This window comes from Chiloscyllium plagiosum, chromosome 25 (genome assembly GCF_004010195.1).
Source record: "Chiloscyllium plagiosum isolate BGI_BamShark_2017 chromosome 25, ASM401019v2, whole genome shotgun sequence".
Taxonomy (NCBI): domain Eukaryota; kingdom Metazoa; phylum Chordata; class Chondrichthyes; order Orectolobiformes; family Hemiscylliidae; genus Chiloscyllium; species Chiloscyllium plagiosum.
This window is the reverse complement of record NC_057734.1, coordinates 42,728,243-42,741,578: the sequence shown is the minus strand read 5'-3', so window position 1 is coordinate 42,741,578 and position 13,336 is coordinate 42,728,243. Positions and strand designations below refer to the sequence as shown.

Sequence of the window (13,336 nt, the reverse complement as noted above, 5' to 3'; positions counted from 1 at the left end):
AAGGCTCATATATACTTTGGAAATTCCAGTTAAATGTCATTTTCTGTCAACATTTTATATTTAAATGTATATGCATGGATCAGACAGAATCTAAATTATCATATCAGATTTTGAGTGTAACTTCAGTTTAATTGCAGTAATGTGTTTTGTGTGTGTGATCCAAGTCAACAAGTAATACTGCAATTAAACTGAAAACATTCCTAAAGTCTCTGATATAATTTAAATTGTGTCTGATCCATGCATATACATTTAAATATAAAATGTGTAAAATGTTGACAGAAAATGACATTTAAATGGCATTTCCAAAGTATACATATTTTAAGTGAAAGAGGTAGAATTACATTTGTTTCAAGAATGTGTGAAGGCTATATGGCAAAGCCAAAACAGAAAGTAGTTGGGTAGTTTCAGGTGGGATACAGTGTACACAATGAGTTAATTCTACAATTTTGATATCTTTATATGGGTAGTTTTTAGTTGAGCAAACACTGAATATTTTGCTGAAATGCTGTACTTTATGGCAAAGCTAAATTGTCAGATTAATTTAGCAACATTGTTGGCCTGATATGGCATTTGTTTTAATCTCACACAAACCTCACTCTGATCTAGCTCATATTAATGCTAGTCTTTGTAACAGCAATTACTAAATGTCAAAAAGAACATCTTAGTTACACAGTTCTGCCTGGGCCAGAAGATAGACACTAGTGTACACCAATTATAGGCAGTTTATTCAGCATTAGAAATCAGGCAAACACTAACTAAAATCTTTGTACGTTATGGTTCTGAACTCTAAAGAAACCCACTGTACAGCAGAGAAAAAAAACAAAATGCTATACACAATGGCGCATTTTAATGATAACCGGCACTGCCTAATGGAAGCATTTCAACAAAGCCTTGGTAGATAATTGCTCCTTTCACAAATACCGAACTACACATTAAGTATCAGCCTCAATAAACGTCAGATTTCAATTAATTATTTAAAATTAAACTAATTGTCGTCTTTGGCATATTGGTAGTTTACTAACAGATCTTCAGATTAAAAGGTTTTAAAAAAACTCAGGTAGACTTAACTAAGTGGAAATCCGGTCACATGTTTAGAAACCTAGAGAATTCCAAGAGTTATAAAATTAACAGGCATTTCCAAATACAAACTTCAAAAAGAAGTCTGCTTCAACAATTTTGCAGTGATCATGGAGAATACAGTAATTTCTCAAGATCATTTGTTATAGGTAGTTACCTAACATACTAAACCTGAAGTCAGCTATATGAGAACACAGCCTTTTACCACCTAGTTGGGCAGTTTCATGGCAAGTAAACAATTTGGCCTGTTCAACAACTGCTTCTGCCATTGTTAAATGAAAGAACAATCATTTTCAAGCGTTATATAAAACGTTCCAAAAAAATGCTGAATTTCTCATTTCTACAAAACTACCAATAATATCCAATTATAAAAGCTACAAATAAATGCGCCTCAACTTGTGCAGCCTGGAGTTGTATCAATTTAGTATCAAAATAAATACATCTTTAACAGCCATCATGCTTCATATTTACAGAAGTTTACCTATCCTATTTACTTTCTTGATCCCTCAAAAGGTGGGAGTTGCACCAAAGATATTCTGTAAGGAATTGTTATTTTATCAGGTTTATTCTTGTGGAGGAGTCTAACATAAGGGAAAATATGAAGGTATCAAGAGATAAGCTAAAATGAACAAATTAGGCAAGCAAAGAAGAGCAATTAAATTCAAGCAGAACAGTAAAATGCTCTATGTGCAAACAAATGAAAATGAAATGGCAGGATGGGAATGTTCGCTGAATGACAGACAAGATAAATTCAAAAAGATAATGACAGTATTTTGGGAGGAATATGGATTACCTCAATATTCAGAAGGGGGACAGATCTGGTGTCATGACATCAAGAGAAGCACAGAAACAATATGACTACATTTAAAAGATAGGAAAGATAGTAAACTAACCAGTCAAAAGATAAAACCAAATGGATTGATCATTAATGAATGTTAAAAAACTGATGATACAGCCAATGCACTATTGCACAGTAAATAAATGCACTTGTTTTTTTTTAAAAAGAGGACTGTTGGATTGTTAACATTATAACTCTATTTCAGAAAGGAAACAGAAAATTCCCCAACCTCAAAATAAGTTAAAAACATGACAGAGTACACAGTGTTAATGCAATAGAAGTATATCCAGTTTTCCAAACAGCCTTTTTTAAAGTGCCACATAATAGACTAAATCAATACAGACCACAAGGAATCAAGGTGCAGCTAGATGAATGGTTAGGTGTACAGCTTCAAGACAGAAAAAAAAAAGTGCAGCATTTAAAAAAGTGTTCCTCAGAACTTGAAGATAGCAAAATAGTGGAATCCTGCAAGGATCAGGACTGGGATTGCTTATTTAAAATTAAACTAACAATTTAAAATTTGGAACCAAAATTCTAAGCCTGTTAAGTTAATCATATCTTGGCGGTGTTGAAAGAGATAGTCATTTCTGAAAATAAGTCATTTCACAACAGTAAAAATATTGCAGAAGAGATATTTAATTAACAAATTCATTTCAATTAAGTGTAAGATATTACATTTTGGAAGAGAGGTCATATTTGAAAAATAGGAATCTAAATGGAGTACTGCAAAAGGATCTTTGTAGAAATACTGAAAGTCAGTGAAAGTGACAGCCAGATTTGTAAGATCACAGAAAAAGCATAAAAAAAGTTCAAATCTCAGAAAAATGAAAAGCAAAGAGGTTATGCTAAATTTATGACAAACTTTGGCTGACTACATTTGATGTTCAGCATTTCGGTCACTACTTCAGTGTTATTTTAGGATTTTGATATTTGTTAGCATCTTGGAACTTCACTTCAACCATTTTAATAGTTGTAAGTGGGGTTCTACACGGTTACACTGAAGCTAAATTAGGAAATAGTTAAAAGCTGTAAAGTCCTGATGCTTGTGTCAGTGTCCCCTAACTGCTATTAGAGTAGGAAAATGCCAGTTCCACGCCCTGTTATCCAACACCTAAATATCAGTTGGCATGCATTATGGTAACCTGTTCAACAATCTCCTTCCTCCATGGTCCGCAGACCCTATTCCAATGCTCCAACACATCAACATCCTACATTCAAAACAGACAACCAAATCCTACGTTAATTTCAAAGCTGCAAAGATTGTTCCCAAAAGAGACAACCACTTGCTTTTGAACCAAAACTAAAATGAATTAGGTTAGAATATTTGAATGAAGTTGAGAACAGATCAACCATGTTCAATTGAATGACAAAACAAGCTTAAAGCACTGAACAGCCTATTGCCCCACCCTCCCCAACCCCACTTTCCTAGAGACACAAAGCAAAACAAAAAAAATCCACTTATTGGTTTTTAAGAGCAGTGAAATCAGCTTTACAATGGTAGTTATATGCTCAAAGCAATTCCTCACTAATAGGTTTGAAATACCAGTGTCTTATATGCTAAACTTACGAAGCAAAAAAATGTCAACAAGCAAGTCCTCGTAAATTAAATTAGGCTACCACTTTCATTTGCCAGGACAACAAAGGAGGATATTTTTCATTCAGTGAGTGATATACAGGTTTCCCATAGCTGTTATAAGAAATAGGCTCAAACGTAACTGGTTTAGCAAAACTTGCTTGTACAAATGAAACTGAAGTACAAAACTTAAGGGTTTTTTTTGCATTTACTCCAATTAAGATTCTCTTTAGTATTTTTTTCCCTCCCATTTGTCAAAGACAGCATAGGAAAACCAATCTTTTATCAGGAGTTCATGGCTAGCAAGTTACAGGTCATTCATAAAATATTTACATTCAACATTAAGAACAGTTCAAAATACTTTCCACATATATCCATACACTCGACAAATCTCATGCACAACTCTTGAAAAGCTTTTCCCAATTTCCTACCTTGCCATCTATTAAATAGAAACAAAAACAATTAGCATCTTAGGTGCATTATAAATTAGAGCACTTACTGCCGCACCCACATCAGTTGTTAAAAAGACTGTGATTACTTCCTTCACAGCTTTGATCAATTGACCGCAATAGGAATAGGCTTACAAAAATAGAAAGGCTACCCCAGACGCAGTCATTACACAGAAACTGTACAAAACTGCAGCAATGTTCAGAATTTGGTTTATGCAAGAACAGTGGGGGCATCAAAACTTCCAAAATGTCATTTTTAAAAGTTTTTTAAAACTTGAAGAAAATACTCCACACCTTCCTATGGAGAAACTTTGCAAGTCAGAATGCTTTTACCCCACAAGTCTGTCCTGCAAGTTGTTTCTAAAGCTCCATGTCCTCTTCAGATGTGTTGGTTGGATTCATATCACCACACATTAAGGATGAATCCAATTTTGAGCTCTTGTTGTACACATCAGAGTTGCACTGTGGCTGCTTATGTTTGGAGTTTCTTTGCTCCGGTAAAGCTGCAAGTTTATCAGAAAGTGGCTCACACGGGGGTCTCCACAAAACAAGTTCCATACATGGACGATTCCTAAGAAGATTTTTAAAAAAAAAAGCACATTAGAGACCTCTAGGACAGCTTGCATCTTTAAATCCAAAACAAACCCAAATAAGATCTGTATTCAATTAAATCTCAGCTTCTTATGCTGATCTACTTACTCCTGGTGATATTGCAACTTACATATAGAACTACAACCAGAAAAATGAATTTGGGACACTACAGATGCCAATAGTTCAACTGTTATTTGAGAAAAGCAAAAACTAAACAAACTGAAAGGGCAAGCTTCAGTCTCACTCTCACCTTTATTTAGACAGTTGAGATTAAAATTAAAACCATAGCACAAGAATCCAGTCAGTCAGTCATTGTAACAGTCTGACACCACAGTCAGTGTTGTGATATCTACACAAAATGCACTGTTATTCTCACCAAGAACATTCCAAGTAGCAAGAGATTATTTCAATGTGATACACCATAGATACAGCATGCCCAGGGTTACATTCAACAATGCCTACTTGCTTTGGAGTTTAATCAATTTCGTATTTGCATCACAAGAATGTGGGATGATGATTGTGTGTTACAGTTCACTCGGTGAGTGAGCTGCCTTGATAACATGTACCTTTACATTCATGTTGTTTGGAGCTATGGATGGTGATAGTAGAAGCTCCAACTTTCCTTCCATCGTCTGGCTAACCAGGAGTTTCACCCACACTTAAAACCTGCTTCTGGAAGGATTCATAGGTTGATGCTAGAACTCCGACTGCATTATGAACACACCTTCACTGGCTATCAGGTCCTGGGGTAGAACTGAAATCCACAGTTTGACTCAGGTTACCACAAGACAATCAAGATCATGGTAAATACACATGTACAGAAAAAAAACAAAGAATCCCTACAGTGTGGAAACAGGTCCTTCAGCCCAACAAGTCCACACCGACCGTCTGAAGAGTGGCCCACCCAGACCCATTCCCCTCCCCTATTATCCTACATTTACTCTTGACATAACATCCTTGGCACCTAACCAACACATCCCTGAACACTACAGGCAATTTAGCATGGCCAATTCACCTAACCCGCACATCTTTGGATTGCAAGAGAAAACCAGAGCCACCAGTGGAAACCAATGCAGACACAGGGAGAACGTGCAAACTCTACACAGCAATGCACTGGAGACTGGAATCGAATCTGGGTCCCTGGCACTGAGACAGCAGTGCTAACCATTGAGCCACCATGCTGCCCCAGGTCTCTGTGGCACAACTGATCAGCACATTCAGCTGTTAACTGAAAGTTGGTGGTTCAAGAAAGGGGGAAGTTTTGTCCTTGTGGTATTACCACTAGACTATTAATCCAGGGACCCAGGTTCAAATTCTACCACAGCATGTCTGGTTAATTAATTTATTTTAGTGAAGGACAGCAGTTTCCTTACTGCCGACCCATAGCAATGTGGGCAACACTTACCTGCCCTCTGAAACGGTCTAGCAAGCCACTCATTTTGTATCAATTGCTAGAAAATCTTCAACAAAAAAGAAGCCTGATAGATCACCTGGCATCTACCCTGGTACAAGAAATGATAATGGTAATCACAGCCTGTCAACCCTGCATTTGGGGAGAGTGACAACAGAGAGCACGGTCTCCCAGACTAATCATGCAACAGTCTGACATAGTCATATTCACTGAATCATACCCTACAGATAATGTCCAGGACAACACCATCACCATCCATACCAGTGGGCTCGGATATAGCCAATAATCGGTGGCAGCACAATGGTAAAGAACCGAGAACAAGTTGCCCCAAGAATCCTCAACACGGACTTCGGATACGATGAAGTCTCATAGCACCAGGTCAAACATAAACAAATAAATCTCCCATCATACCACATATCACCCCCACTTCAATACTTGGAGTTAGAGCACTACTTGGAAGAAGCAGAGTGCAATAGCACAGAATGTATTCAGTGGAGGATTTCAATGTCCACCACAGAGTGGCTCAGTCACAGAACAATGACCAATCCAGTAAACTCCAAAATGGATCTTGCTGCTAGACTGGATTTGTACCAGTTTTGGAGGAAAGAACATACTTGATCTATCCTCACCAATCTGCCTGCTGCAGATGTCCATGGTAGTATCAGGAAGAATGACCATCTCCTTAAGGATTGTGTGGTGAAGTCCAGCCTTGACATTGAGAATATCTTGCATCATGTTGTGTGGTACTATCGCTATACAAAATGGGACCGAATTAGAATAGATCAAGTGACTCAAGACTGGGTACCCATGAAGTGCCATGGGCCATCAGAAGCATGAAAAACATACTACAACACAACCTTCAACTCATGGCCTGGCATATTCCCCACTCTACCAATATTGCCTCTGGAATTCAGCTCTATGGTTCAATGAAGACGTAGGAGGACATGCCACAAGCAGCACAAGGCATACCTAAAACTGAGCTGTCAACCTGGCAAAACTACAAAACAAAATTACTTGTTTGGCAAGGAGCACGTGCAACAGGTGATAGAGCTAAGCAAATCCACAATTAATAGACCACAATTAATAGACCACAATTAATAGCTCTGCAGACCTGCCACATTCAGTTATGAATGGTGATGGGCAATTAAAACCACACACTGGAGGAGCAGGCACTATAAAACATCCTCAGCTTCAACAATGGGTGAACCCAGCACACCAGTGCAAAAATATAAGGCTGAAACATTCGCAGCAATCTTCAAACCAGAAGTGCTAAGTAGATGATCCAGAGGTCCCAAGCATCTTAGGTACCAATCTTCAGCCAATTCAACTCCATGTGATATCATGAAATGGCTTAAGGCACTGGATACTGCTAAGACTATGGGCCCTGACAATGTTCTAGCAATAATACTGAGGTCTTATGCTCTGGAACTCGCCGCACCCCTAGCCAAAGTTGTTCCACTACAGTTGCTTTGGCATCTACTCAGAAATTGGAAAATTGTCCAAGTATGTGCTGGACACAAAAAGAAAACAGGAAAATTTCAAAACTGCCAAACCATCAGCATTGCTATCAGCACTTGCTTAGAAATACCTACTCAGTGACACACTGTTTGGTTTCTGCCAGGGCCCCTCAGCTCCCAATATTATTACAGACTTGGTTCAAATATGATCAAAGCTGAATTCCAGAGGCAAGATGACAGTGACTGCCTTTGACATCAAGACCAAACGTCACCCAGTGTAGCATCAAGGAGCCCTGGCAAAATTCAATGGTAATGGCATGAGTTCCTCAGGAGTATCTAGATCCAACCATCTTCAGCTACTTCATCAATAACCTTCCTTCCATCCTAAGATGGAAGTGTAGATGTTCACTGATGATTGCACAACATTCAGCATAATTCTCAACTCCTCAGATACTAAGGCAGATCATATCCAATTGCAGCATGACCTGGGTAATATCTTTGCTTGGGTTGAAAAGTGGCGAATAATATTCACAGCATCCAAATGCTAGACAATGACCATTTCCAACAAGAGAGAATCTAACCATCAGCAGATTCAGTAGCATTACCATTGAAATCCCTAGAATCAACAACTATTTGACCAGAAACCAAACTGTACTAACCACACAAATACTGCGACAAGAGAGGTCAAAGGTTAGGAACAAAAACAAATTGCTAATGAAACTCAACAGTATGGCAGCATGTGGAAGAAAACAGTTAGTTCTGAAGAAGAGTCACTGGACTCGAAACGTTATCATCTGTGGGAAGAAAGCAGGGAGTTAGCACATCAATTTAGTTCCACCAGCAGATCTCGAAGATCTCAGAGTCAGATGTACAGCATGGAAACAGACACTTCGTCCAACCCGTCCATGCCGACCAGATATCCCAACCCAATTTAGTCCCACATACCAGCACCTAGCCCATATTCCTTCAAACACTTTCTATTCATATACCCATCCAACTTTCTTTCAAATGTTGAAATTGTACCAGCCTCCTGCACTTCCACTAGTAACTCATTCCATACATGTACTACCCTCTACGTGGAAAAGTTGCCTCTTTTTTAATATCTTTCCCCTCTCACCCTAAACCTACGCCCTCTAGTTCTGGACGACTCCTCCCCCACCCCAGGGAAAAGACTTTGTCTATTTATCCTATCCATGCCCCATAATTTTGTAAACCTCTAGAAGATCACCCCTCAGCCTCCAACATTCCAGGGAAAACAGCCCCAGCCTGTTCAGCCTCTCCCCATAGCTCAAATCCTCCAACCCTGGCAACATCCTTGCAAATCTTTTCTGAACCCTTTCAAGTTTCACAACGGTGCTCCGGTTTCCTCCCACAGTCCAAAGATGTGCAGGTCCGGTGAACTGGCCATGTTAAAATGCCCATAGTGTTAGGTATGTTAATCAGAGGGAAATGGGTCTGGGTGGGTTACTCTTCGGAGGGTCGGTGTGGACTGGTTGGGCCGAAGGGCCTGTTTTCAAACTGTAGGGAATCCAATCTAATCTTTCCGATAGAAAGACCAGAATTGCACACAATATTCCAATAGTGGCCTAACCAATGTCCTGTACAGCCGCAACATGACCTTCCAACTCCTGTACTCAATACTCTGACCAATAACGGAAAGCATACCAAACGCCTTCTTCACTATCCTATCTACCTGTGACTCCACTTTCAAGGAGCTATGAACCTGCACTCCAAGGTCTCTTGTTCAGCAACACTCTGTAGGACCTTATCATTAAGTGTATAAGTCCTGCTAAGATTTGCTTGCCCAACCTTGCATTTATCTGAATTAAACTCCATCTGCCACTTCTCAGCCCATTTGGTCAAGATCCTGTTGGAATCGGAGGTAACCCTCTTCACTGCCCACTACACCTCTAATTTTGGGGGTGTCATCTGCAAACTTACTAACTGTACCTCTTATTCTCGCATCAAAATCATTTATGTAAATGACAAAAAGTAGAGGACCCAGCACCAATCCTTGTGGCACTCCAATGGTCACAGGCCTCCAAAATCTGAAAAACAACCCTCCACCACCACCCTGTCTTCTACCTTGGAGTCAGTCCTGTATCCAAAGGGCTAGCTCTCCCTGTATTCTGTGAGATCTAACCTTGCTAATCAGTCTCCCATGGGGAACCTTGTCGAATGCCTTACTGAAATCCATATCGATTACATCCACCGCTGTCCTCATTAATCCTCTTATACTTCTTCAAAAAACTCAATCAAGTTTGAGACACATGATTTCCCACGCACAAAGCCATGTTGACTATCCCTAATCAGCTGCTGCCTTTCCAAATATATGTACATCCTGTCCTTCTGGATTTTCTCCAACAACTTGCCCACACTGACGTCAGGCTCACTGGTCTATAGTTCACTGGCTTGTCCTTACTACCCTTCTTAAACAGTGACACCTTGTTAGCCAACCTCCAGTCTTCCAGCACCTCACCTGTGACTATCGACGATACAAATATCTCAGCAAGAGGCCCAGCAATCACTTCTCTAGCTTCTCAGAGTTCTAGGGTACACCTGATCAGGTCCTGGGGATTTAGATTAGATTAGATTACTTAGTGTGGAAACAGGCCCTTCGGCCCAACAAGTCCACACCGACCCGCCGAAGCGCAACCCACCCATACCCCTACATTTACCCCTTACCTAACACTATGGGCAATTTAGCATGGCCAATTCACCTCACCTGCACATCTTTGGACTGTGGGAGGAAACTGGAGCACCCGGAGGGAACCCACGCAGACACGGGGAGAACGTGCAAACTCCACACAGTCAGTCGCCTGAGGCGGGAATTGAACCCGGGTCTCTGGCGCTGTGAGGCAACAGTGCTAACCACTGTACTTTACTTCAAAGCCGTTGCTAATCATTAAAACAAAGAGATTGATTCTTCTTTCAGACAATGAGGAAACAATTACTACAAAGAAACATTATGTGTTTATCAACTAACATCATCAACAGCACTTTTTTGCTCAATTCCGTCATCATTCCTTCAAAAGAAATCAGTTGTTTAAATGATGCAATACCATTTTTACCTAACCACCGAACGCTGTGTCAACACCCAGAGTGAACAGCATGAAGAAAAATAAAACAGACCATAATGGTGCCCACGGCAACTATGCAAGGACCTCTGGGTAGGCAATGAAGACCAAACCAAAACCTGAACAGTGAATAGAATTGATAAAGTACAAATAATGTTAGGATTAACTGTTTTTTTTTTTAGATTAGATTACTTACAGTTTGGAAACAGGCCCTTCGGCCCAACAAGTTTACACTGCCCCGCCGAAGCGCAACCCACCCATACCCCTACATTTACCCCTTACCTAACACTACGGGTAATTTAGCATGGCCAATTCACCTGACCTGCACATCTTTGGTTATTGACTTAAAATCCACTTAATTTATTATTTCTTAATTTGTCAACATTTGCAAAATTGATCTATGTACCTTGATGCATTTCAAGACATCCAGCACTTCCTCCTCTGTAATCTGGACATTTTGCATGGTGTCACCATTTATTACACTACTTTCCATATCCTCTTCCACAGTAAATACTGATACAAAATACTTGTTTATTCACTTTATTTCAGGGACTAGGAACACTGCAGCAAGTAACTTACTACCCGACTCCCTAAAGCCGGTCCACCAGGCACAAGTAGGAGTGTGATGAAATAATCCCCTCTTGCCTAGATGACTGCAGTTCCAATAATACTCAACAAGTTTGACACTATACAGGACAAAGCAGCAACTCGCTTAACTGGCACCACTTTCACTCCTTCCACCACTGATGCTCAGTAGCAACTGTGCATACCATCTACAAGATGCACTACAGAAATTCACCAACATGCCTTTAACAACTCCTTCCAAACCCACAAACAGTTCCATCTAGGAGGACAATGGCTGCAAATTCAACTTTCCTGTAAGCCAATCACCCCGAGCTCTGCTCAGCGCTTTGAAAGCTAGTGCTTCCAAATAAACCCGTTGGTGTTGTGTGATTGTTAACTTTGTTCACCCCAGTCCAACACTGGGACTTCCAAATCTAGAGCATACATGAAATTGTGAAATGGTTCCACCTACAAAAAAAAAAAAACTTGTATTATCTACATGCAGAGCTTCAATATCCTGCAATTTCAAGAGATGAAAGTGCAGATATGGTATGTAAAAAAGTTTGTTACGCTGCTTTACAAATGGTTTCATAGCTAGAATGATGCATTAGTGACTGAAAGACAAATTCCATATCACTCATGCTGGGAAGTCATCCACTTTGTAGCTGGTATGAAGGACTGAAGCAAAAGGCCACACATATTTCTAAACAGTTTCATACTGGCACTAGATAAAGGAAATTGGAATCATCACAACAACCACATTAAAATATAATAAAAATATAGTTCTTTGTTTAATCTCAGCTTTCCTTTAATAGAAGTGCAGAGAAACAATTAACATTAGTAGTGTGAAATGCCAATAACAGTTAATGATTCAGTTAGGGTCAGCACCCCTCTCACCACATTCTTTTCGTATTCTTAAACTGAAGATACAATAACAAAGGTATAGAAAGTAAAAACTTCACTCTAAAATGCTTTGGAAAACATTTCTTCTTTTAAAAGGATGAATTCATCAAATATCACATTGCCAAGGCAGACAAAATAAATTTCATTCATGCTTTTGTTCTTGTCTGATTTTGCTTTGATAAACTCAAGACTGATCATTATTTCTTCAGTGATAAAAAGAGTGAAAGTTCAGACAGATTTGTTCACTAAATTGCTCACTCAGGAAAAAATGTGGATACAAAAAAAGACAACTTATAGAACAAACAGAATTAAGTACTTTTCTCAGTCCACAAGTGGCATTTCGCAACCAATTATTCAAAACTGGTACAGACAGCATAATATCTCATTCCACAAAATGGAAATATGTCTGTTTCTCAGGCACTTGCTGTTCTCAAACAAATTCAATCTTTCTCCCTTCCTCCAAACTTGAGTGCCAGAATATTTAATATTTAACCCTTAATATTACATTAGATTTTGTTATATGTTTAGAGAAAACAAAGTATGGGTTACACCCAAAGTAAATCTTTAATTCCAACTTAATTCAGTTTCTTAGAAAGACATAGGTCAAGCATCTTGCATATTTCTTTTCGTTATACTAACCATCCGGTGTCATATGGAAAGGTCCAAACAAAACTCACCCAGGAAGAGAAAACCTGTAGAAGATTACAGCGAGAACCCACAAGGTCACCTAAACCCTTATCCAAATAGCTAGCATGAAGTAAACAGATGGTCTGATGTAACTGTGCATGATTCCTGTGAAGAGAAATGTGGGAAAGAAAACAGACATTCCCAACAAGATTGCCCACTTCCAGAAAAAGGTCACACTTGCAGGGGTGAAATCACACTTACAGAGATTCCATTATTCTACGAGGCAAAATTTCTTCCAAACCAGGCCTCAGTTCTTCTCGTAGAGAATCAGATAAAACTAGCACTGGCATGTCTGAAACCTCAATTCCATCACCTTCTGGATCATCTCCCTCAACAAGCCTGGGAAGCAGAATAATATTTAGGTTATTGAAGGAAAGAATAAAGGATTCAGTGAGAATTCTTCTCAAAGAAGACATGGCTTCAATGCAATTATGTAGCCTTCCTTTGTCTACCTGCAGTACTGCAGCATCCATAACTTCTAGGAGAATGGAGATCAGAAAACCTGTAACTTCTGAAATAAAGTTCTACGGGTATTAAACATTTGAATTCAATTTTAAATTTGGCTAAGACCTACTTGATTCAAAAAGTAACTTAATTACCATCAAGAACTGTACTAACTAGATAAAAATGGAGCAACATGGAGAACGATGCCTTGCTAAGTTATTAAAGTCACAGGAGTATATATACTGTATTTACTCGAGTAAGAGTT

At 39.2% G+C, this 13,336-nt stretch overlaps 1 protein-coding gene across 4 annotated transcripts in view; it reads right to left on the bottom strand.

Annotated features, from left to right (window-relative positions):
• Positions 1-3,677: 3,677 nt before the first annotated feature.
• ccdc117 (coiled-coil domain containing 117) overlaps positions 3,678-13,336 on the bottom strand; it is a 38,158-nt gene continuing 28,499 nt past the window's right edge. For 3 of the 4 annotated variants that reach the window (XM_043715990.1, XM_043715992.1, XM_043715991.1), the window contains exons 6-7: positions 12,829-12,966; positions 3,678-4,508 (exon numbers count right to left, since the gene is read on the bottom strand). In XM_043715990.1, the coding sequence (XP_043571925.1) occupies positions 4,298-4,508; positions 12,829-12,966 (349 nt within the window). In that variant the 3' untranslated portion in view covers positions 3,678-4,297. Of the gene's footprint in view, positions 4,509-12,617; positions 12,733-12,828; positions 12,967-13,336 lie in introns of all 4 variants that reach the window. The other variant, XM_043715993.1, reaches the window with a different exon arrangement.